Genomic DNA, 21,980 nt, shown 5'->3' with positions numbered 1-21,980 from the left:
GCATCCCCCCCCATCTCTCTGCTATTTGGACGAGCTCTGAAAAGGAGCTCCTTTGCCAGGCCTCACTGTCAGCCGCACTACCCAGCTGCCCTGCTCTGCTCCAGCCTATCTGTGTGCGCACACCCTTCCCCTTCCCGTTTCCAAGTGAGGAAGTGAGGCCCAGGCCAACACCCACTGAGGAGGGAACCGAAGCTGCCCAGTGGCTGGTCTTGGAACTGAAGAAGAAGAAGAGATTGGATTTATACCCCGTCCTTCACTACCAAAAGGTATGTCAGAGCGGCTTACAAACTCCTTTCCCTTCCCCTCCCCACAACAGACACCCTGTGAGGGAGGTGGGGCTGAGAGAGCTCTGACAGAAACTGCTCTTTTTCAAGAACAGCTCTTATCAGAACTACAGCTTGCCCAAGGTCATCCAGCCAGGCACAAGTGGAGGAGTGGGGAATCAAACCCGGTTCTACCAGATTAGAGTCCGCGCACTTAACCACTACACCAAACTGGCACCAAACTGAGGGGGAGGGTGGAGCAAAGGAGGTGCGAGCCCCACACGTGCCAGCCCCTGGCTTGGTTTAAAGAAATAAGTCACTAGACAGACCCAATCTACTTGAAGCAGTGCCGACAATCAGCTGGGTACGTAGGTTTAAAAGAAGGCAGAAATGAAAGCACGAGATCAAAGGGGAAGCAGATTTAACCGCCATTGTGGTTTTGGAGGGTTTTTTGGAGCAGGGGTTGCCTGCGCTCCCTGACAAGCGGCTAAATGGAGGCGGCTAAAAGGCAGAGCAACACAGTAAAAAAAAATCCTCTGTTTTCCTGCCTGCCCACTAAAGGTTGTTGAGCTTCTGATTGACAAGCCGGGGAGAATGAAGCAATAAATGAAATGGGACAAGCGGCGGAGACACAGCCCAACTCACGCACCTGTAACTGAGAGTGCAGGAAGAGAAGAGTACGGTGCCTCACCTCTTTGAAGGCTCTCGTTTTCTAATTGGTCCTCCAGTTAGCTAATTGGTCCCCCTTTCAGCCTTCTCCCCGCGGCTACCCCGGCACCCCGCCCTCCTTCCCTCCCCTCCTCCTCGAGCCGCTTCAAATCATTCCATTTCAAATCGGGTCTGTCACATGAGATCTTTGCAAAAGGTAAACAAGTCAGTGCACACACAGGAAATAAATGTTAATCCTTTAAGGTGCCACTGGACTATTTTTCCTTTCGTGAGCTGCTCTGTGCCCATGTAGGGAGAAAGCCGGCTTTTAGATGCACAAACAGAATCCATGAAATGCAAGGGAATAACGCTCCATGCATCCCTTTCGTTTCTCCGCACTGAAAGGAAAGACGCTGGGAAACTGAAATGTAACTTGTGTTTGTGATCCCTCGGGTGGGCATGGCTTGTCGGCACGAGATTCTGAATTCGTTGCTAAGAAACGGGTCTCTCTTATTGGGCACCACCACCGTCTGTCACTAGACCCTGCCTCCTTAGAGGGCTGCAAAACCCAGAGCATCTGAAAACACTGAAGTAGAAGCAAGGCTTGCCTAAGGTGAGTGGTCTGCGTGCCATGAAAATGGCTGGCAAGGCCCGATAAGCTCTAGTTCCAGCTGCAAAGTTGACCCTCTGCCTCATAACTCTGTCAGGATGGTCATGTCAACCTCCAGGTGGAGTCTGGAGATCTCCTGATAGTACATTTGATCTTCAGACCCCTCCTGCACATCTGTATAGTGTAGAGTATAGGGATCAGTTTCCCTGGAAAAACATGGAGGCTGGATTCTGTGGCATTGTATCCTGCTGAGGGCCCTGTCCCCAAATCTCCAGGTCTTCACCAGCCCAGAGCTGGCGACCCTAATTGCAATTCCCAGTCCTGCCACTTAAGTTAGCTGCTGGTTGGAATGGGGGGGCGGGGGGGAATTTTGGGCAAGTGGCTGAGTTATCTCAAGCCTCTCACTTATGTGCTTTTTATTAATACGGCAAAATTCTCTCTAGCAGTGCATCTTCCTGATGGGGAAAAGCAAACTTGTCTATTTCTATGAAGGAAGGAAGGCTTCTCATTGTTTAAGCATTTTAAGAACATAAGAACATAAGAGACGCCAATGTTGGATCAGGCCAAAGGCCCATCCAGTCCAACACTCTGTGTCACACAGTGGCCAGAAATACCAGTGCCATCAGGAGGTCCAGCAGTGGGGCCAGGACATTAGAAGCCCTCCCACTGTTGACCCCCCCCCCAAGCACCAAGAAGACAGAGCATCACTTGCCCCAGAGCCCCTAGCTATACCTTGTGGCTAATAGCCACTGATGGACCTCTGCTCCATATGCTTATCTAATTCCCTTTTGAAGCCGTCCATGCTTGTAGCACCCACCACTTCCTGTGGCAGTGAATTCCATGTGTTAATCACTCTTTGGGTGAAGAAGTACTTCCTTTTATCCGTTCTAACCCGACCGCTCTGCAGTTTCATGGAGTGCCCACGAGTTCTTGTATTGTGAGAAAGGGAGAAAAGTACCTCTTTCTTTACCTGCTCTTTCCCATGCATAATCTTATAAACCTCGATCATGTCACCCCTCAGTCGTCTTTTCTCCAAGCTAAAGAGCCCTAAGCGCTTTAACCTTTCCTCATAGGGAAAGTGTTCCAACCCTTTTATCATTCGAGTTGCCCTTTTCTGCACTTTTTCCAAAGCTATAATATCCTTTTTAAGGTGTGGTGCCCAGAACTGCACACAGTATTCCAAATGAGGTCTCACCATTGATTTATATAGGGGCATTATTATATTGGCTGATCTGTTTTCAATACCCTTCCTAATAATCCCCAGCATAGCATTGGCCTTCTTTATTGCAGTCACACACTGTCTCGACATTTTCAGTGAGTTATCCACTACAACTCCAAGATCTCTCTCTTGCTCAGTCTCTGCCAGTTCAGACCCCATCAATGTGTATTTATATTTAGGATTTTTGGCTCCAATGTGCATCACCTTGCACTTGGCCACATTGAACCCCATTTGCCATGTTGATGCCCACTCGCCCATCTTTGACAGATCCCTTTGGAGTGCCTCACAATCCTCACTGGTTTTCACCACCTTGAACAACTTTGTATCATCCGCAAATTTAGCCACTTCACTGCTTACTCCCATCTCCAAATCATTAATGAACAAGTTAAAAAGCAGTGGACCAAGTACTGATCCCTGTGGTACCCCACTGCTTACCACCCTCCACTGAGAAAATTTCCCACCTACACTCACTCTCTGTTTTCTATGAACTAGCCAGTTTTTGATCCATAAAAGGACTTGTCCTTCTATCCCATGATTTTTGAGCTTACTTAGGAGCCTTTGATGAGGAACTTTATCAAAAGCTTTCTGGAAGTCAAGGTAAATAATATCTATTGGATCCCCCTTGTCCACATGTTTTAGTTGCTGCAGTTAAATAAAAAGTGGAAACCTGCTTAGGAAAAATACCTGCTGATGGGAGAACTTTCCTGCCCCCCACTTTGCGATTGACTTGAGGGTTTTTTCCTTTTTTTAAAAAAAAAAACAACAAATATTTTATTTATAACTTTGCAAAGATCAATACAAATATAACTGAGTGAGAACAATAATACAGCAACAATTGGCGATTTTCCTTGAGCATTCTTGTTAAGTGCACAACTCTGATATGAACTGATAACTCAACTGGTTACTGAACATTACTGATAACACTCTCAACTGGCTGCTGAACATTACTGAGTGTGGTGAAACCAGGTTACAGATGGCCATCCCTTTAGAAAAGCACACACACACCCCTTCCCTGTGGACTCTAACAAGGGCTGGGTAAGGCATGTCTGGTACCCTGTATCCTCTTAGAAGGACCTTGGGAGGGAGAGCAAATCTGACACCACCTAAGACCTTTCCTAGTCACAGAAGGGGGGGAAATGGAGGGTGGCTTTCTAGGACTTTTCTTTCTGTGCACATCTGTGCATTCCCCCCACCCCACCCCCCATAGCTAGAAATCCAAAACAGTCCAGTGGCACCTTTAAGGCCAGGGTTTATTCAGGTACAAGCTCTCCTTCCTGTCAGAACCCACAGCCAACAACAAAGTACACGCATTCAGGAACGGTTATACTTTTATTGCAGAGCTACAGATGCAGTAACATAGGCACTGTTAAGAATGGCGGCGGCCCCTTGGGTATAATAGGATATAGGGTATTCGTATGCACACACACCCCCACAGTACTGGCCAATTAGGCAGCCTCCCACGCGCAGGCTAAGGCTTAGAGACCGTTAGGTAGCTGAAGCTGGGAACTAACACTCTCCCACAGCACCTAGGGAAATCCCAGACACTACAACACCCTCCTGCACATCTGTATAGATAAGCGTTTTGGCGCACAGCAGAGACAGCACAGAAAAGAATGCCGTAGCAATTAACCTGAAAGGAAAGCAATAGCAATTACCCAGACACAGACCAACCTCCCCAACCTTCATGGCAGCATAGCTGACACTTCCTCTGCGAGGACAGATATGCACATCCCCCCCCCCCAATAGCTAGCCATCCAAAACAGTACAGTGGAGCCTGAGCGGTGGGTGTTGCCTTCTGACATACTTCCGGTGATGTCAGGGGGTGTGGCCTATGCAAACCAGTTATGCGAATGAGCTCCTGCACCTCTTTTTCTACGAAATGACCCGATTCTAGCACTGGATTACTTTGCACTAGCAAAAACAAAAACACCCATATCAGTTTAGTTATGCTAAATTTTCCTTCTAGAAATCAGAGTCTGTTTTCAGTATCTGCAGCTATCATACCACCTAAGAATGAAAACCTTTCACGTTTGCATTTTCATAATATTGAACGTTTCAGCAACACTTTGTTCTACGTATCAGACTCACTTTTATATATAAGTGCAGAAGTCTAAATGTAGCAGCATTTTATGTAGGATGCTGATGACACTCAGCTCTGTCTATTAATGGGACGGTCATCCGTCCTCCGTTCCTGGAAATCTGGCTGAGGCTTTGGACGCTGGATGGTTGCGGCAAAGTCAACTGAAGTTAAATCTATCAAAGACGGAGGTCCTGTACCTGGGTCATGGGGGGATGGAGGTGAACACTAGGTTTCCCACACTGGAAGGGGCACCTTTGGTGCCGGCCCACTCCGTCAAGAGCCTGGGAGTAACACTGGATGCCTCCTTATCTACGGAGGGCCAAGGTTGCTGCAGTCGCCGGATCTGCGTTCTTCCATCTCAGGCAGATCAGGCTACTGAAGCCCTGTGTCTCCCCCCAGGACTTAGCTACGGTGACCCATGCAATGGTCACTTCCAGGCTTGATTACTGCAACTCGCTCTACGCAGGCTTACCCCTGAAGCTGATCCAGAAATCACAGCTGGTACAAAATGTGGCGGCGCACCTGCTGACATCAACGCCTCTGCGGGCTCACATTCGGCACGTGCTTTGTCAGATGCACTGGTTGCCAGGTGAGTACCGGATCCGCTTCAAGGTGTGGGCAATCACCTTCAAAGCCTTACACGGCCTGGGGCCAACATAGCTAAGGGACTGCGCCTCTTCCCGTAGACGCCTCAAAGAGTGTCACGCTCTGACAGTCGACATCTCCCGGCGATCCCTGGCCCAAAGGACGCCCGCCTGGGCTCGGCCAGGGCCGGGGCTTCCTGGTGGAACAGGCTCCCTGTGGAGACCAGGCCCCCCCCCCCCGCATAGGGATCTCACTCAGCTCCGCAGGGCCTGCAAGACGGAGCTCTTCCGCCAGGCCTTTGGCTGAGGCAGCAGGAGTCCACACAGGGCCCCCCCCCCAAGGTTGCGGTCTCCCACCCACTGATAACTGGCCATGTCTATCTGCATCAACAGGCCAGATTCTTCCTACAGCAAGCTTTAATTATTGATTTTATATATTCATAATGTGTTTTGAATTTTATTGTATTTACTGAAACGTTGTAACCTGCCCCGAGCCCGTCTATGGGATGGGCGGGATATAAATGCGAAAAATAAATACATAAATATGATCATTTATATTCTGGCTTTTTTGGTGAAGCTGACTTTCTCAACATACACCCAAAGAAAGTCATTTCTGGAACAATGTTTTTTCAGTCCTGGGGTGCCCAGATGTTTCTCACAACTGCCACTTTCCAGGGCCCCCCCCAGGGCTGCTCTGAGCCCGGAGGCATTGGAGACAAGTGGTTTGACCCGTGCAGTGCTGGCAAAGTATCAACAGACAAAGTCCAACAGACCACGGTGAGTCGAACGGGTATGAAGCAGCAGAAACCACAAGCATCCCCCTTCCCATCTTTTGCAGCATGAGACACTCTGCTCCAGAGGAACAACAACAACACTTCATCTCCCCCAACCACCTGGGAGAGCAAACAAACACGAGCAGCACTGGAGCCAGGCCAAGCCACAGGGTGGCCCTCTCCTGAGCGCCCGTTACCTTCTCACAGTCCTCCTCGGTGAACTTGGCGTCCTTCTGCATGATCTCTCGAAGGCGGGCCTTCACCCTGTGCTGGCAGCTGCTGAGAGAGTCGCTGTCGCTGTCGAGGAGACCGTTCATGTTGGCGCTCTTCACCATCTGCACCAGAATGGGCGTCAGCTCCCCCTCCAGGGCAAGCAGGCCCTGCAGAGCACGAAGCCAGGAGGAGGGAAGGTGAACAAGCATCAGCAACGTCGGTTACGGGCCACAGGCTTCTCTGGACAGCAGCCTTCCGATGGGACGGGACAGGACAGAGCTCTTCCCCCACAGAGAGGGGAGAGCACACAGGCAGCCTCTCCCCCCACAAACTCGGCATGCTCCGCAGCCCCACCCCAACACCCCTGGAGAGAAGAGGGCTTTGGCACCTTGGCAAATGCTGCTGCCGTCATCTGGACTCTGCCCTCGTCGGAGGCATAGATCTTGAGGTCATGGCGGTAGGTGCTGTGTAGCCGAAGCAGGCCACACCCTGGAAAGCCGGCATAGTCCCCTAGTTGGGGGAGAAGAGCAGCTCCAGTCCAGCCAGCTGCTGCCCGCCGGGATCCGGGGGGAGGGAACCCCCCACCCGCCTCCACCCCAGACAGATCATCTTAACACCACTTAACAACCCAACTCTTCTACCTGTTCTCCCAAGCCCCCCCATGCGCTCCGTGACACGACAGAGCAATTCCATCCCCCAGCGATACCTGCAGGCAGGAAATGGGGTCACTCCTAAATCCCCCTGCACCAGCAGAGCCCACAGAGAATGAGAGCAGAGTGAATTCCTGCCAGCACATCAAAATCCATTGCAATGAGACAGGGCCAGGGAGCTGGGGGGGGGGGGGGGGGGGACAGTCATGGGAAGCAGAGTCTAAAAGAGAGATGCTTCCCCAAGGTGCATTCCCGCAAAAGTGCAACATGACGCCCAGAAAGAGTAAACACCGTGCGCCCCCCTCCCCCCCGAAGCCAAACGATCCCCCCCTCTGTCCCGCAGAATGGAGGACAGAACCTTGGCCCCATTGGATATGAAGCTCAGGCGGAGGACACAATTCTCAGCACTGTCTGGTCTCACTGTGCCCCGCTCCCTCCTGCCAGGTGGGACTTCCCCCCCCCCCCCGGGGGGGACTGGGGGGGGGGGGGGGAGCAATCTCTCGAGTGCAGCCTGCCTGCCTCCCACAGGCCTCATGGCAGCCCATGCGTGTGTGTGGCACGGCCAGATGCAGCTGCTTGACATGCCAGGCCTGGTCACAGGTCTGCCAAGGGCAGCACTTGGGGCCCACCCTGACTGGCAGCAGCTCTCCACAGAGCAGAGAGCCTTGAGCCGAGGAGCCCAGCCACCCTCTCCCGGCCACCAAGCCAAGGGGGTCCTCTTCTCCCCCAGGTTTCCCTGGCGGGATCCCCCACCCAGACCTTGATCAGCCCCAGATCTGTCCCACAGCAGGGGCCTTCAGACCCATGCCAGGAGCACAAAAAAAATGCAGGAGGAATGCAGAGCACTTTTCTTTCACGGAGCCAAATGGCTCTTGCCACCGGAACAGCTGTCTGACAATCCTTCCGTCCACCCTTCCTTCCCTGTTTGGTTCAGTGGTTTTTTCTTCTCCATCAAACGGGCTTTTGGATGCATCCCCACTCCTGCCCGGTCCTACTCTGCCCTTGCTAACGGCATTTGCCTAGAAAGCTGGGGGCTGTGCCTGCTGCTTGCCCTCCTGCTGCTCAGCCTGCTGCATCCAAACCTCTGTGAGCTCTGACCCCCCAAGCCCAGAGGGTGGTGGATCAACAGCTTCGCAGTATGGACCGGGCACTTGCTGCCGTACCGGCCCAGCCCGTTTGGATGGAATTCTGGGCGCGAATTGGCATTAGGGTTCACACACCCCAAGCTTTTTACAAGCTCAAGACGAAAAGGCATAGAATAGGCGACAGGTAATGTGTAGCCTTTCGTGGTGTCCAGTTTTGAGACTGGTGGATGGAGCAGAGTTGTCAAAGACACTGTGTGGGTCTGCCGACCCTGCTGCACTGCCTCTGTTCCCTAAAAACCTCCCTTGTTTTGATACCAAGAGTGCAGGGGTCGCGATCCTAACATCAGACGCAGAGGCAGGTACCTGGCCAGCTATAATACAAGAATCCAAAGTCATGTCAAGGCCAAGTATCCAGAGGGCCAGACAGAGGTAACTGTCTCACAGTGTGCAGCAGCAGTGTGGCCAGGGTCAGGAATCCCAGGGTAGGATGGGTGGGAAGACCTGTGACACTATAGTGCTTTTTGAAGCTTTGAAGGAGCCAGAGAGACACGGCATCTGCGAAGTTCCCTGCTGCCATACTGCGTGACTACAAAGGGACAGCCCATCCGACAGCAGAGGCCCCCAGCCCCAGCCAGCAACATCACGGCCTCACCTTGACCCCCAGGGTACATGCAGCGGAAGGCCCGGCCCAGCTCTTCTGCCTGGACTCTCCCTGCGGGGGTAAGCTCACCCCCCCACTTCAGCACCAGGAGCAAAGATGGAGAGGCCGCCTTACGGGCATCTAAAGGAAAAGAGGAAGAACAACGCCCCCCCAAACAGCAAAAAAGGCTGAGGGTCTCGTAGCATTCATTTCATCCTTCCCTACCCAGCAAGCCAGAGTGAGGTGCAGCTGGCAAACCAAGGGGGGAGGGGGGGGGATGGCAATCTGTCCATTTTGGGGGGCTACGAAATGGGCTGAGGAACCCACTGGAGTTCTTCCTACATTCCACATGCAATGTCTGACTAGCAGGAATTTGTCCTAAGCATTCCTGTTCACAGGGATGAGTCCATCAGTGGCCTTCTGACCATGGGGGCAAGGTTTCTGTAGCTCTCCCCTCCCCCTGGAATCCTGTTCCCGGGGGTCCCCCTCTGCCCCAGGAGCAGGCAGCCACTTGCCTTCGTCTTCACTGGAAGCTTTGGGGTGCCCGTAAGGAAAGTAGGTCAGCTGCACTTTGCGGTTAATACCAGAGAAGTGTCCATACCTACCGTGAGGAAAGAGAAGCTGATGGCACCCGAGGACAACTTCTCTCTGCAGGGCAGGCTAGAGCCAGGACCCAAAGCCAGGGCAGCACCTAGAGCTGGGACACCAGCACTGCCAGGCCACACACTGCTCTGGGCCAAGGGGGACTGCTGAGCTCTTGGGCAAAGGCACCGAGGGGGGAGGGGCTGCCAGAGGGGCCAGGACAGCGAGTGCCCCTGGCTGGGGTGAAGCGGGAGTGGGGTGAGCACGTGTGGCTGCCCGGCCTTGGGGGGGGGGGGAGGCGATGCGAGGCGAGAGCAGCCACCCTACCCAACACCCTTCCTTACATCTCCAGGACAGTTTTGAGCTGTTCCAGTTTGGACTTCTGCTCCTCAGCCTCGGAGTCCTCATGAGCTCCCTGCTCCAGCACCAGCAGGCGGGTGATGTCCAGCACCTCCTGCCGGGGACAAAGACCAGCAGGCAGTGGACAACTACGGCCAGGCCGGGCCCCAGCCCCCGCCACTCCTCTGGCCCAGGAAGCCACCCAGGGGCACACTCCGGCCAGTAGCGGTGGCACCACCACCCAAAGACCGCTCACGCCAGTCACCTTATGGCAGGCCAGCCACGTCCCTGAGCTCTCTCGTCCTCCCGCCACCCAGCCAGACACACGTCCCACGGGCAGAGGCAGAGGCCTCCAAACCCTCAGCCACATCACTCCTCACCTGCAGCTGTTCTGGCTTCTTCAGCTTCAGCTTCCCTGTCTTGTAACCCTCATACTTCTCAAATAATTCGAAGAACCTGGTGGATAGTAGCAGCAGCAGCAGTTGTGGGCTCAAGACCTCCTTCCCACACTGGCCAAGATCCGATTCATTTCCTGAGCCAGCCCCACTTCTTTTATGCCCCTGGAGCCAGAGGGTGAGGGCAGCACGGGACACATTCACGGGCCTGCTCCCTCTAAGCTGTGGAGTCTTGTGAGCAAAAATCCTACTGGGCGAGCAATTTGGCTACTGCATAAACTAGTTTGCTTGGGAGCCCTCCTTCCTGAGCTAAGGCAAAAAAATGTGTGAGCCAGAGGCTAAAGAACGGTGAGCCGGCTCACACTAACTCAGCTTAGAGGGAACACTGGCCTCAAGTACTGTACACATTAAGAGACCGTTCTTCCCACATCCATGACCCAAAACCAAGAGCACTCTAGCCGTGCCCCACCAGAACGCATTACCTGGAGTGTTTCACCTCCATCTTCATTTTCTGCTTGGGTGTGCGATCACCATGCCGTATCACCGCAATCACGCAACGCAACTCCATCCTGTGGGAAAGACAGGGGGAGTTTTGCCTCAGACCCCCTTCCCTCACTTGAGGGGGGGGCAGGAGAACCTGCCCATTTCCCCCTCAAGGGGTCGATGGTCAGTGAAGGCCAAGGGTCCTTCTCCCTAGCCAGGAGGGCATCTTTGCTGGTAAGGAGCTGCTGCAGCCCAGAGGTCAGGCTTATGATCGCAATAGAGAGGAACAAGGAAGACCCAAGGTTCCTCTGCAGGGTCTTCAAATACACACAACAAATGAAAATTACACAACATGGTGCCACAAAGGCACACAGCTCCAGCTGCCCAGGCAACACTGCACGGAGGAATCAGCACAAGACCCATGCGCACAGCCTGCAGTCTATGACTGGGAAGGAGGGGACACGTGAGCCCTGTTTCTCTCTGGTCCCAGGAGGTCAGGAAAACATTGCAGCTGCCCCCAAGTCTCCACGCAGTGATTCCGCTCCCCCCACACACGCACACTTTGGTCTGGTATCCCACAAGTAAAGCCTCCATATCGGAACAAGATGGATTTCTCAAGTGCTTGGCTCTGTTCCTGGGCCCATGAAACTGTTTGTGTCAACGCTGGTCATCCAACAAGGATGGGGTTAGGCTAGGCTATCTGTGCAGGTGCAAGACAGCAGCTGTAACTGCTAAGTGGTCGACAAAGTGCCTGGTTCCCAGGTGCACTTTCCAAGTGTGCTCATGGTGTCCCCGACAGGAATTTGAGAGACAAGAACTCACCTGTGGAGAAAATGGGGGCTTTGCAAGCGACTGGCCAGGCTGAGAGTGAAAAACCATGGAAGACTGAATACAACCAACAGCTTTGCCAGAGGCAACATGGAAAAGGCTTTCCAAGCCTGAGTACCTAAGAGCCTCGTAGGCATTCTGTGGGCATTCTCTGATACCCCAAGTTATGGTTTTTGGCAAACAGAAGAACAAGTGGCTGAAGAGCCAAAGGCCTCACAAATTAAGGACATCAGTACAGTAATCAGAACCCTACATGTTAGTGACACAGACAGATTTGGGGAGCAAGTAAATCCCTCTGCTGGCCATTCTTGAGTGTCAGCTCCTGGGAAGAAACCCCAAATACTCCTGAAATGTGGGAATTGATGCTGCGTGTTTCCCAGCTGTACATAACTGTCTTCTGTCCACCCAAGGGAACCTCTGACCCGTTTCCCAACACAGGCAGGCTTCACAGGACTACCTTTCCTTGATCCCAGCTGGCACATCCAGACTGAAAAGCCCCAGAAGGCACTGCTGAGTGCTGACCAAGCATGAAATGTCAAAGGCTTAGAGACACACTTGCAATTCTGACAAGCAAGACCACCCATCTCATGCCCAATAAGAAGAGCTGGGACTGGAGTATCACTTGGGGATACGGTAAAATATGTCATGGGAAAGGGACACTTGGTCCCATAGGTACCAAAGTAAACCATAGGCAAGGGGGAATGACATGCCCACATCTCTTTCTGCACCCTGTGGGGATGGGAACCATCCTGGTCACTCCCCTCCTGATTAAGTGGAAGGTATACAGACTTCATGTGAGAGCGAGTCTCTAGCATCTTGGAATCCACAGACATGTGGATGGTGCCCTGCTACCTTCAGGCCTCTAGAGGCCTATCTCTGGGACCTGGACTCCCTGGGGCCCATTCTTTTGTTAGCCTGAGCAATTTCACCTACATTTGTGGATTCTGATCTTTTACTTCTGTGGACTTTTGTTCTTCCTGCATGGAAGAAGCACACTTTTTAAAAAGGTTTTCTTTCTAAGGCCCAAGGAACTCTAGGGGTCTGGACAGGCATGTCGGGTAATTCCAGGGCCCACCAAGCTGCTGTGCTTTGCCCCCCTCCCTCCTATGACTTCCCAGAAGCCTGAGGGCTGAGAGGCCTACAAGCCTCTGAGAGAGTCCTGCCTCTTCAACTTCCCCAGATCCTTGGATAGGGAGCTATGAAAATGCATCAGCTTGCTTCCTAGGAAAGTGAGCTAAAACTAGGACAGAAGATGGTGGGGTCGCAACTAGTGGCTGATCATTTAGACTTAGGTTGGCTAGTACACATTAAGCTTGTACTCATGTTTGCAAGCTTTTGGTTTCAAGTATATTCACAATGCCTAGTGGTTTCTGATTCATCTCTTCACTGTGGAGTATATTCTCTACTCAGGACCGGTTTAGAACTATGCTGCAGACTCATGTTTTATTTGCTCATGCTTCTACGCTGCCTCTTTATGTATCCCACATTATTTGTTGTAGCCATACAGATCTTACTGATGGCTTTTAATCCATGTGTTTTCATATATATTCCTGTATCATGCCTCTGATTCAGTCTGCAGTGTACAGTCAGATTTAGTAATGCATTGTGCAGTAAATAAATAATTAAATTTATATCAGTAACACTTTGGCGTCTCCTACCATCAGTTGTGCACCCACCAGGGTGATAAAAATCCTTGGAACAAAGGCCTCCCCCACTTAAGGGGGCTGAATTAACAACCCTTCCCTTCACTCACAGAAAGTACCAAACCTCTCTGGACAGCAACTGCTGCCACCAGCAAGTCTGAGAGTACAGAAGACACTCTAGCACTCTGTATCTTTGCTGCTGTTTAGAGGTTCCACCTAGTTGTTGTATCTCCTGCTTTGCTCCTGGTTTACTCCTACTAGGTAGCATAGGGATGAATCTATCACACTTTCAAACGTTTAGGCTATTGGGTTCGAGGGATGGCAAGCTTTCTCGCCGCCATTCCCCTTCATTGCTTTTTAGGTGTGGCGTGTTTACAGGGATCAGACTTTGAGCATCCAAAACTTGAGGGAGTTTAACAAGCAATAAAAAAGGAGGCATGGTCTATACAAGCCCGAGGTAGGGTTATAAGGGTTATTTCGAAGCATGCCACTCAAGGTCTCCACCCACTTCAATCGGACTTTTAGTGTGGTCTGGGGACCCCTTTCCAAGTCTGAAAAGCACACCTTGGGTTTTGACTGGATTTATTTAGGCTCCTCTTTTCCCCCCATAAAGTGACCCGCTTAACTGGCTCTTGCAACAGCGACACTCACATCGTCCCTGAAGTCGTTGGCACAATGGGGATGTCCTCTGCCTCGGTGGGGATGGACCAGGGGATCTGGAACTGGGGAGCCAGTTCACGCATGATGATGTTCCTGTGAGGGAAAGGGGAGAGGAAGCAGCTTACCGGAGGGCCCCCCTCATCACCAAAGAATTAGCGGGGGGGGGGCGGAGATCTGCTTGAGGCCAGTTGGAAGAGAAGAGCAGCTCTGCTGGAGCGGAACGAGGTTTTTTTTCCTTCCTTCGCTGGAAGTGCCCAACCAGACACCCCTCCCCCCCGAAGGCCCACAGCCGGCACAGAAACCAAAGCCTTCTGCTGCTCAGGCCCTCCGTTTCACCCCAGCCCTTTCACCCCCAGGAGGGGTGCTTCAAGCGTTCTTCTCCTGGCATAGTTCGAGGGGTGGAACCAACACACACCCAAGGATCTTGGCGCAGTCGTCATAATACTTCATGGAGTTCTTCACAAAGCTGAAGCCATTAACGTCGCACACAAAGGAGTGGCCGTTGGCTCGCAGAAGGTCAAAACCACACACAGTCTGCTGCAGAGGACAAAACAGGACACAAAGCAATGAAAAGCAGGCGTCCCAAAGGGGGCGGGGAGAAGGAAATGCTGGCCCAGCAGCACCAGACCTGGGGCTCCTTTGTATCCCCATAACCCTCCAGCGCCTCAAGCCTGCAGTGCAGACTCGAGACTCGGAGGGCAGAAACGCCTCTATAGGCTTCCCACAACTGCCTCTGTTGGGGCAAAGGGTTGCAGACGCTCTCAGGGTAGGCACTGGGGCCCAGAAAAGGCTACCATTTATCCTGGCGACAGGTACAGCTGGGAGGGATACCTGGGCTGCCCAGCACTGGAATGCCAGTGTGAGTTCTGTTCATCTATCAGGGGGCTACGCGATCTGCTCTGATCTGCCTGAGAGCAGCCTAACAGGCGGTCTTGGGGAGCTGGACAGCCACCAACCTTGAAAGCCAGGCACACTTTCCTGGCCACCAGCTTCTCCATGGCTGAGAGCATGACTGGGTAGCGGATCTCTTTCCCTTCGCTGTCACGCTCAACCTTCCCATCCAGAGCAGGTGATTTCCGGGCTTCAGCATGGGCATAATCGGGGCCAACCGTGTACACCTGAGCAACAGAAACCAAAAACTGACACACCCACTCCTCTAAAGACATAAAAGCCCCAGAAATGTTGAAACCACCGGGGTGGGGGGAATGAAAAAAGATACTATATTTACTTTGGTAACAAGCCTAACTTCCTGACTGCTTTAAACAACATGAATTGCATAATTTCTATCTTAGTTAGCGTACAGAATTGTACTATTTGACACATTCATGGAATTTTAAAGTAGAGATGCCTGAAAGTCCCATCCTGCACCACTGCTTAGAAGGGTCTGAGCTATGCTGCTGTACCTCTTGAGATACGTATCCTTGGGACACGATGGGTGATTGGGGGGGGCGCTTAGCCACTCCAGCCCCAGATATGCCCCCACCAGTAGAAAACCCTGGTGTAACCCACAGAGGACACTGCAAAGCAAACAAAGCACTTTGCCTCTCACTCCTTCCGCCCCACCCCAAGCACCAGCGCCACTTAGGACACCAACTAAACCTGCAGCCAATCACAGCCCTCTCTGGCAGCCAGACACTGGCAGCTTCCACAGCGAGCAGCCGTCTCCCCCACCACCACCACCACGGCCGATAGAACACCCAGCCAGGAGACCTGCAGCTCAGGTGGTGGGACTCGTGCCACGGGGCCATAACTCTAAGACCACACTTAGAGCCTTCACCTTCGGCGAGCATTAACAGGCACTCTGCACACGCAGCCAAGGAAGAGAACAAGCACTCCGTCCTGCTGCACTTGCTGAACACTGCTCTGCTCAGAAGCGGTAGGGGCGCTCCGCCACAGGACATGGGTCTCGGACACGGGTGCAAGGACAACACAAGGCAAACAGGTCAGGGAGAGCAAGGAGTCCCAGCCCCTACTTCGCCCCCTATGAATGCAGCACAGAGGTCACCGGGGTGAATGGAATGAGCAGTGACTGAGCACCCAGAGTACAAAAGGGAGAAGATGCATGGGAGCTCTCTGGCCAGAATGATGAGAGGGGGACGTCTGGTCAGCACGGGATGACATCTGATGCCGCAAACCTTCGGTAACAATCTTGGGCTGCCCCAGAGCACTCTCCACATGGGAACTGAACCAGGGATCTTGGGTCTGCTGTGCCTGGGCACTCCTTCCCTCCCCTGCTCCATATGGCTGGCACCACCAGCAGGGACGCCTAATGCCCTAGACCGGTGGTGTCAGACACGCGGCGTGGAGGCCGGATCAGGCCCCCAGAGGGCTTCTGTCAGGCCCACAGTGGAACTGGCCATCTCCTGCTTCCAGTTCTGCTGCTGCTGCATCATAGCTTGCTTCGCCAGACAATCACTCAGCCATTTCATGTTTTAACCTGGGTCCTAGACTCTGAGCATGAGATTTCTGTAGTGGATGTCAATAAATCAAAAGGAGGTTTGCACAGATGCACAATTGAACAGCATACTCAAGATTGCAACAGCACAGACATTTTGATGCAACAATTCAGAACAAGAGGTGTCAGTTATCCAACACTGTTAAATAAACAAAATATTGCAAGAGTGCTAACGTTTTAAGCATGTTTTTATTTTAAGTAAAAAAAAAACCACCCTTTGTGTTTGTGTCCTTTATAAAGTTTATATCTCCGCTACCTGGCGTTACATTTTACGACACACACGGGGCCTGGGCCCAGGGGCCCAACAAGGTCCCATTGATGTCAGATCCGGCCCTTGTGACCAATGAGTTCGACACCCCTGCCCTAGACTGTTCCTCATTCCTGGGCACCCAAGCTGGGTGAGCGGAGAGAGGGGTTGAGGGGCCTTCACAGGCCTCTGCCTCTGGCTTGCTGCTGCTGCTGCTTGGCCAAAGGAGAGCTTTGTCTTCTGGACCCTATTCCCCTTACGGGCAAACCAAACCCGTGCATTTCAGACGCTGCCCAGGTGCCATTGCCGTTTTTGGGCTAACTTCTGCTGACAGTGCAGCTGCAACTACTGCTCCCTGTTGCCACCACAGGGTCCACAGTCCCCTTGCCTGGCTCCTGATCTCACATCCAAACCCTCAGTGGAACAGCCTTGGATGCCTGACTGCCCCATGGAATGACAGGGAAGCTGCAAGGGTGGTGGACCGATTAGAACAGGATGGTGGATTCAGCTGGATTCCAAGAGGGGGAGGGCGGAAGGGAGTAGGCTTTTGTACCCCACTTTTCTCCACCCTAAGGAGTCTCCAAGCGGCTTACAATCCACCTTCCCTTCCTCACAACAAGCACCTTGCAAGGTAGGTGGGGCTGAGAGTTCGGGGAGAACTGTGGCGCTGGCCCAAGGACACCCAGCAGGCTTTGTGTGGAGGAGGAGGACTGGGGAATCAAGCCTGGCTCTCCAAATTGGAGCCCGTCAACTCTTAACCACTACAGCCACGCCGGTCTCTGACTGGCAAAACACACTGAGGCAGCAAAAAGCGCCTTCTATCAGCTGGATCTTGTTCAGAGGCCGGCCCCCCTTCTCAGGCCCAGCAAATATGGCCAGTTTCAACCCAGAGACAGCTCCCATGTTGTTAAGATTCCACAAGCTGTACAAGGCAAAATTATTCAGGGGGCATTTTTACATCACATGTGTTTTAACATTATGATTTTAATAGTCTATTACCATAGTCAGTTTAACCTCCATTTAGTCCAGTTTTGGAAAGAGACAAGATAAAAATCCCCTAAACATACAAATGTTCATTCTGCACATGCCTCTGAAAGCGTTTTGATCCTTCCAAAAGATAAAATATTTCATAGTGGGGGGTCTTCCCCCCAGCATCCCCCAAATTTCCCAGTTTTTCCATTGTTGCTGCTTTTTCCACGCAGGTCTTCACATCACTGTTCTGGCACCACCTTAAAGACTAGCATGACCTTAAAGCTCCGACAGTCTTTTCGATTGTAAGACATGGAAAGAAAATTGCCACCTGAGGATTGCGATGGCCTGATGGAGTTTAAACCCAAAGTAATTATTGAACAAAACTCAAGAAGTCAAACCGTGTTCAAAACTCATGTTTTGTACATTTTTTAAAGTAGACACGTATACCTTCTGGCCATGGAGCTTTGGCCTAACTAAGGTTATTGACCCAACTATTGCAATGGCCCCTTATTTCTGGTCGTCTTTGCCCCCCACCCCCTGGAGACATGATAGATGTCCTTGGGTCCTCCAGCCACGCTGTCCCTACCTTGACGTCTGTACCATCCGTGGGCATAAACTCCTCATAGATGTAAGATCCTGTTTTCCGTACGCAGCTCTCCGGGGAATACACGCTGCTCCGGCTCCCAATCTGAAAAAGGGAGAGACCTCCGCAAGGGAGTACAAGACGTGCGGAAGCAGAGACTGAACTGCCGGCACAACCCAGCCAGCCTGGTCTATGCCGACTTTGTCCAGTCCAGGCCGGGCCTCTGGTGTCTTCCCAACCCAGGGGTAATGGCTAGCACCCCAGAGCCAGAGAGCTGCATGCCGCAGTGCCCCTCTGAACAGGCATAGCCGATAAGTGCATTTTAACAACAATGATGCAAGAGATGTATGACCCACTTAGAGAACAGCATCCAGAACTAACAATGGATAGCAATATTAAGGACAGAAGTACACCAAACAGAGGAAAAAATAAAGAAGGAACTATAGCATTAGAAAACATGTCAGATGGCTGTGCAAAGGATGCAGGGAGCAAATGAAGTCAACTCTTGCCGCATTTCCCAACCAGGTTATTTAGGACTACAGAAACAGAGAATACTTTGCCACCTGGGAACTCACAAGTTCACAAGGCGTGAACTGTCACTGCCTTGGTCCTAATAAAAGGTATGACATGGCTTGCACTCTTGGTTTTTTGGATTTAACTTCCAGATGAATACGGCTGTGAAACAGCTTGTCTACTTGTATGTTACCTGAATTTGGCTCATCAAGAGAGGCATGGGACATCTGAAGACTAATGAATTAGCGAGAGAGTGTGAAGGTAAAAATGCAACCCAAGATAATGACTACCTACTTTGGCTTCAGTTGACTAGATATACCTTCCAGCACCATCAATCTGTCTCCTGAGAGCACAATGACTTGCAAGCAGTATCTACCCTCAATTCTAAAAAAAGGGGGGGGGGAGATTAGGAACACTGAGCTATGGAATCAGTTTTATTGCCTCTTGCTTCTTGGAGCAACCTGGCTCTTTTTTGCCTGCCAGAACTTCCGCCATATCCTGGCATGAGAGGGTCTGAAGACCTGAAAACTCTTACTTTGTAACACCTGGACTGATGAAGTTCTCAAAAGCTTGTACGCATGTCACTGAGATGGCCCCTAACAAAACACATCACCTGAACTAGCAGGAAAGGAAGTTTAGAAGAGCAGCACAGCAGCCAAGAACCCCACCCTGCAGGACTCCCGGAAGCCAGCAAAAAGGGACGATCCAGAGGTGGATCAGAGCTGATCAGAGTGGGAATGAGACACACCCACAAACACACCCCGTAAGGTATGGGAGGAGGCCAAACCACAGAGCTGCAGAGATTTGAGACAGCACCTTGAATTACGCCTGGAAAATAACAAGGAACTGACACAGCTGCTGCAGCCCTGCGATGCAATCCTCCACAAAGGCCTCAGGCTCCTAAAAATCACAGTGAATTCAGTGCAGCTATCCTGGGGCCAGCTTAGCCAGGCACCAAAAGAACCCAGAGGCCAGGCCGGTTCCTCATTTCTTCCTCCTCACTCTGCTTACCTTGCGGAAAAGGCGCTGGCTGCCCCCTCCAGCTGAGGTGGGATAGTAAATGTAGACGTTGTGGTCCTCAGCGCTGACAGGCTTCTCCACAAAGGGCTTGGGGAAGACGGCCCCGTTCACTACCACGTCGTCCTCCCCCTCCACGAGGTTGCACTCTGCCGCCAAAGGGTAACGTCATCATTTGCAAGCCCTCAAACCGCTTTCCCTCCCCACAGAGCTCTCCACTGCCCACTGCCTCTGGAGGCAGAAGAAAAAAGCCGCCGCCACTCCCACCACCATCGCAGCCACGCTCCAGCATCTCGAAAGGAACCTCACTAAGATGGCCAAATCAGGTCCCCAGTGCCAGGGCAAATCATCCAGGTGTGCTCTAGCTGGGGACAGAAGCCACGACAGCAAGCCAGAGACGATGCTCAGAAGAGCCACGTCAGTCCGCTCAAGGACACACAGTTCCCCAAGGAAGGCACACACCAGGGCAAAGCATTTGCCTTCAAGACGCAGCAGCTGTGCTCCCAACCTGAGGCTACATGTCTACGGGGAGGAGTCCTGGGGGGCAGAGAGAGAGCCTTGCTGCCTGAGAGGTCTCTGCACCCTATTCCTGCCCACGACCAGCAGCCCCACCACTCACCATCTGGCTTATCAGGGTCCCGGTTGAGAACAGCATAGCGAGGCAGGTCTATTCCCTCCTCCTGCAGGATCCGGTACACCTCCCGCCTGGATAGGGTTGGACGCAAAGAAGAGGTCACTGGAGGGCATTCTGCATCTCAGTCCTGCGTCCCGTTTCCCGTGGCCCACAGAACACCCGGCACATCCCGACTGGGTCCCTGGCTGCCACCAGCCCTCCACCTCCCAGCTACAGAGCGGCAAGACAGGCCAGACAGGGTGACCGCACAGATGCGGAAGCACTCTCTTTCCTCGCTCTCTGTAGCTACAAGATGACACGGCCTGACAGCGAAGAACTTGGGAAGACGTATACAGATTTGGTACCGAGAATTCAGCTCCAAGGAAATTACATAAAGGGCTGTACGTCCGCCCATTTGCCTAACCTGTTTGGGTGACACTGAAGCCCCATCCTGCCCGGGGTCAGGCGGGCACCTGGGGAAAGAGGCAACCAGCATAGCCCAAAAAACACAGCCCAGGGTCAAGCACAGACATTCAAAAAGTCCAACCAGAAGGACCCAAAGAGCACACGCCTAGCCACAGTCCAGGAGGTCGAACACAGAGAGGTCTAAAGCACAGCAAAGCAGCACATACAAGGGTCGCGGACAACTTGCCTCCACAACGGCTCTCCTGTTTCAGACTGTGTCACTCAGGGCCAGGCGCAACTCCTCAACTATGGAGTCAGCCAGGGACAGACACAAGTCCTCCATGGCTGAGCAGCCTACAGGGCTGTGTCGCCCCTGATCCTGCAGTGACTCCAGCTCACAGGCAGAAGTTGACTGGTGCTGAGCTGCTGACCCTGCGCCTCCCTCCAGGCCTGCCTCCTCCGGCGTTTCAAGGGCTCTGGCAACCCTTGGGGGTGAACTGGTGGCTGCAGGACCTCTGCTTCAGCTTCAGATCCCGGGCTGCAGGGTTAAGGTCATGGCACACTGACTTCGGCCTGAGACTCCCCCTCTGCACCTGACGGAAGCTCCGCCTTGTCACAGGCGGGTCTTGCTGCAGTCCTCAAGGGCTGAGACCAGCTTCCTCCATTTCTTCCTCATCCAAGGAAGTGTTGGCAGACAGACCCACGACATGTCCCCAGAGGGCCAATGGTTGTCCCACAGTCCTCTCTGGCTTCCAAATCACCTTCCAGCCCTGGACACACACTCACAGCTCTGAGAACTAGAACAAAGAAGCTCTATTTCTCATGTTGCTGAACTCTGCACCAGAGATCAAACTCTGCACAGCTCTAGGAGTGGGTGGGGGAGAACCACAGCTACCAGAAGGGCTCACGTGCAGCTGATACAGACGACTAGAAGGCAAAGCGGCAAGTCTTCTTCCCGGTACTGCCTGCCACAAACTTTTCAGAAAGACCCCCACGCTTCCATCCCTCCACAGAGTGCACAGAACAGAAACATGCAGGAAAGCATTCTTATGAAGGGACTAAAGCAGCAGTATCACGGAACAGCTCTGGAGGCTGCGTTTTGCAGGGAACAGGACTGTTGCCATGTCTGTGGCATACATCACCCTGCTTTTAGTGCATGGTCTCCTGCCTTCGACAGCCGGGGAGGGGGGGAGGGCTGGTGGATTTTGTTGCTCTGCACTCATGGTTTCCGGTGCCTAGTCCTACCACATTGTCTACAGAATTCCCTGGCGCTCTTTGAGAAACCCGGAGCTTAGATGCAGCGAACCCTGGAAACCTGTACCTGTCCTGGATGTAGTACTGCATGTCCAGGTCGTTAATGAGGAAGGGGTTGCGGAGCCTGGCGTAGGCCACGGCCTTGTCGAGCGGGAAGCCTGCAAGAGAGAGAGGGCGGGGTGGGGGGGAGAGGCGCAGGTGAGGCAGGTGAGGCAGGTGAGGCGGG

The 21,980-nt window shown here is 52.6% G+C and overlaps 1 protein-coding gene across 1 annotated transcript in view; it reads right to left on the bottom strand.

The window, feature by feature from the left end:
- PPIP5K1 (diphosphoinositol pentakisphosphate kinase 1) overlaps positions 1 to 21,980 on the bottom strand; it is a 72,241-nt gene that overhangs the window by 37,507 nt on the left and 12,754 nt on the right. Inside the window, exons 4-17 of the mRNA XM_015410394.1 lie at positions 21,822 to 21,912; positions 20,102 to 20,187; positions 19,477 to 19,631; positions 17,956 to 18,057; positions 14,652 to 14,813; positions 14,111 to 14,232; positions 13,687 to 13,788; positions 10,564 to 10,650; positions 10,067 to 10,142; positions 9,692 to 9,801; positions 9,281 to 9,366; positions 8,778 to 8,906; positions 6,779 to 6,900; positions 6,375 to 6,557 (exon numbers count right to left, since the gene is read on the bottom strand). Of these exons, the coding sequence (XP_015265880.1) occupies positions 6,375 to 6,557; positions 6,779 to 6,900; positions 8,778 to 8,906; positions 9,281 to 9,366; positions 9,692 to 9,801; positions 10,067 to 10,142; positions 10,564 to 10,650; positions 13,687 to 13,788; positions 14,111 to 14,232; positions 14,652 to 14,813; positions 17,956 to 18,057; positions 19,477 to 19,631; positions 20,102 to 20,187; positions 21,822 to 21,912 (1,613 nt within the window). The remainder of the gene's footprint in view (positions 1 to 6,374; positions 6,558 to 6,778; positions 6,901 to 8,777; positions 8,907 to 9,280; positions 9,367 to 9,691; positions 9,802 to 10,066; positions 10,143 to 10,563; positions 10,651 to 13,686; positions 13,789 to 14,110; positions 14,233 to 14,651; positions 14,814 to 17,955; positions 18,058 to 19,476; positions 19,632 to 20,101; positions 20,188 to 21,821; positions 21,913 to 21,980) is intronic.

This window comes from Gekko japonicus, unplaced genomic scaffold (genome assembly GCF_001447785.1).
Source record: "Gekko japonicus isolate JY-2015 unplaced genomic scaffold, Gekko_japonicus_V1.1 scaffold1830, whole genome shotgun sequence".
Taxonomy (NCBI): domain Eukaryota; kingdom Metazoa; phylum Chordata; class Lepidosauria; order Squamata; family Gekkonidae; genus Gekko; species Gekko japonicus.
This window is presented reverse-complemented; position numbering and strand designations above follow the sequence as displayed.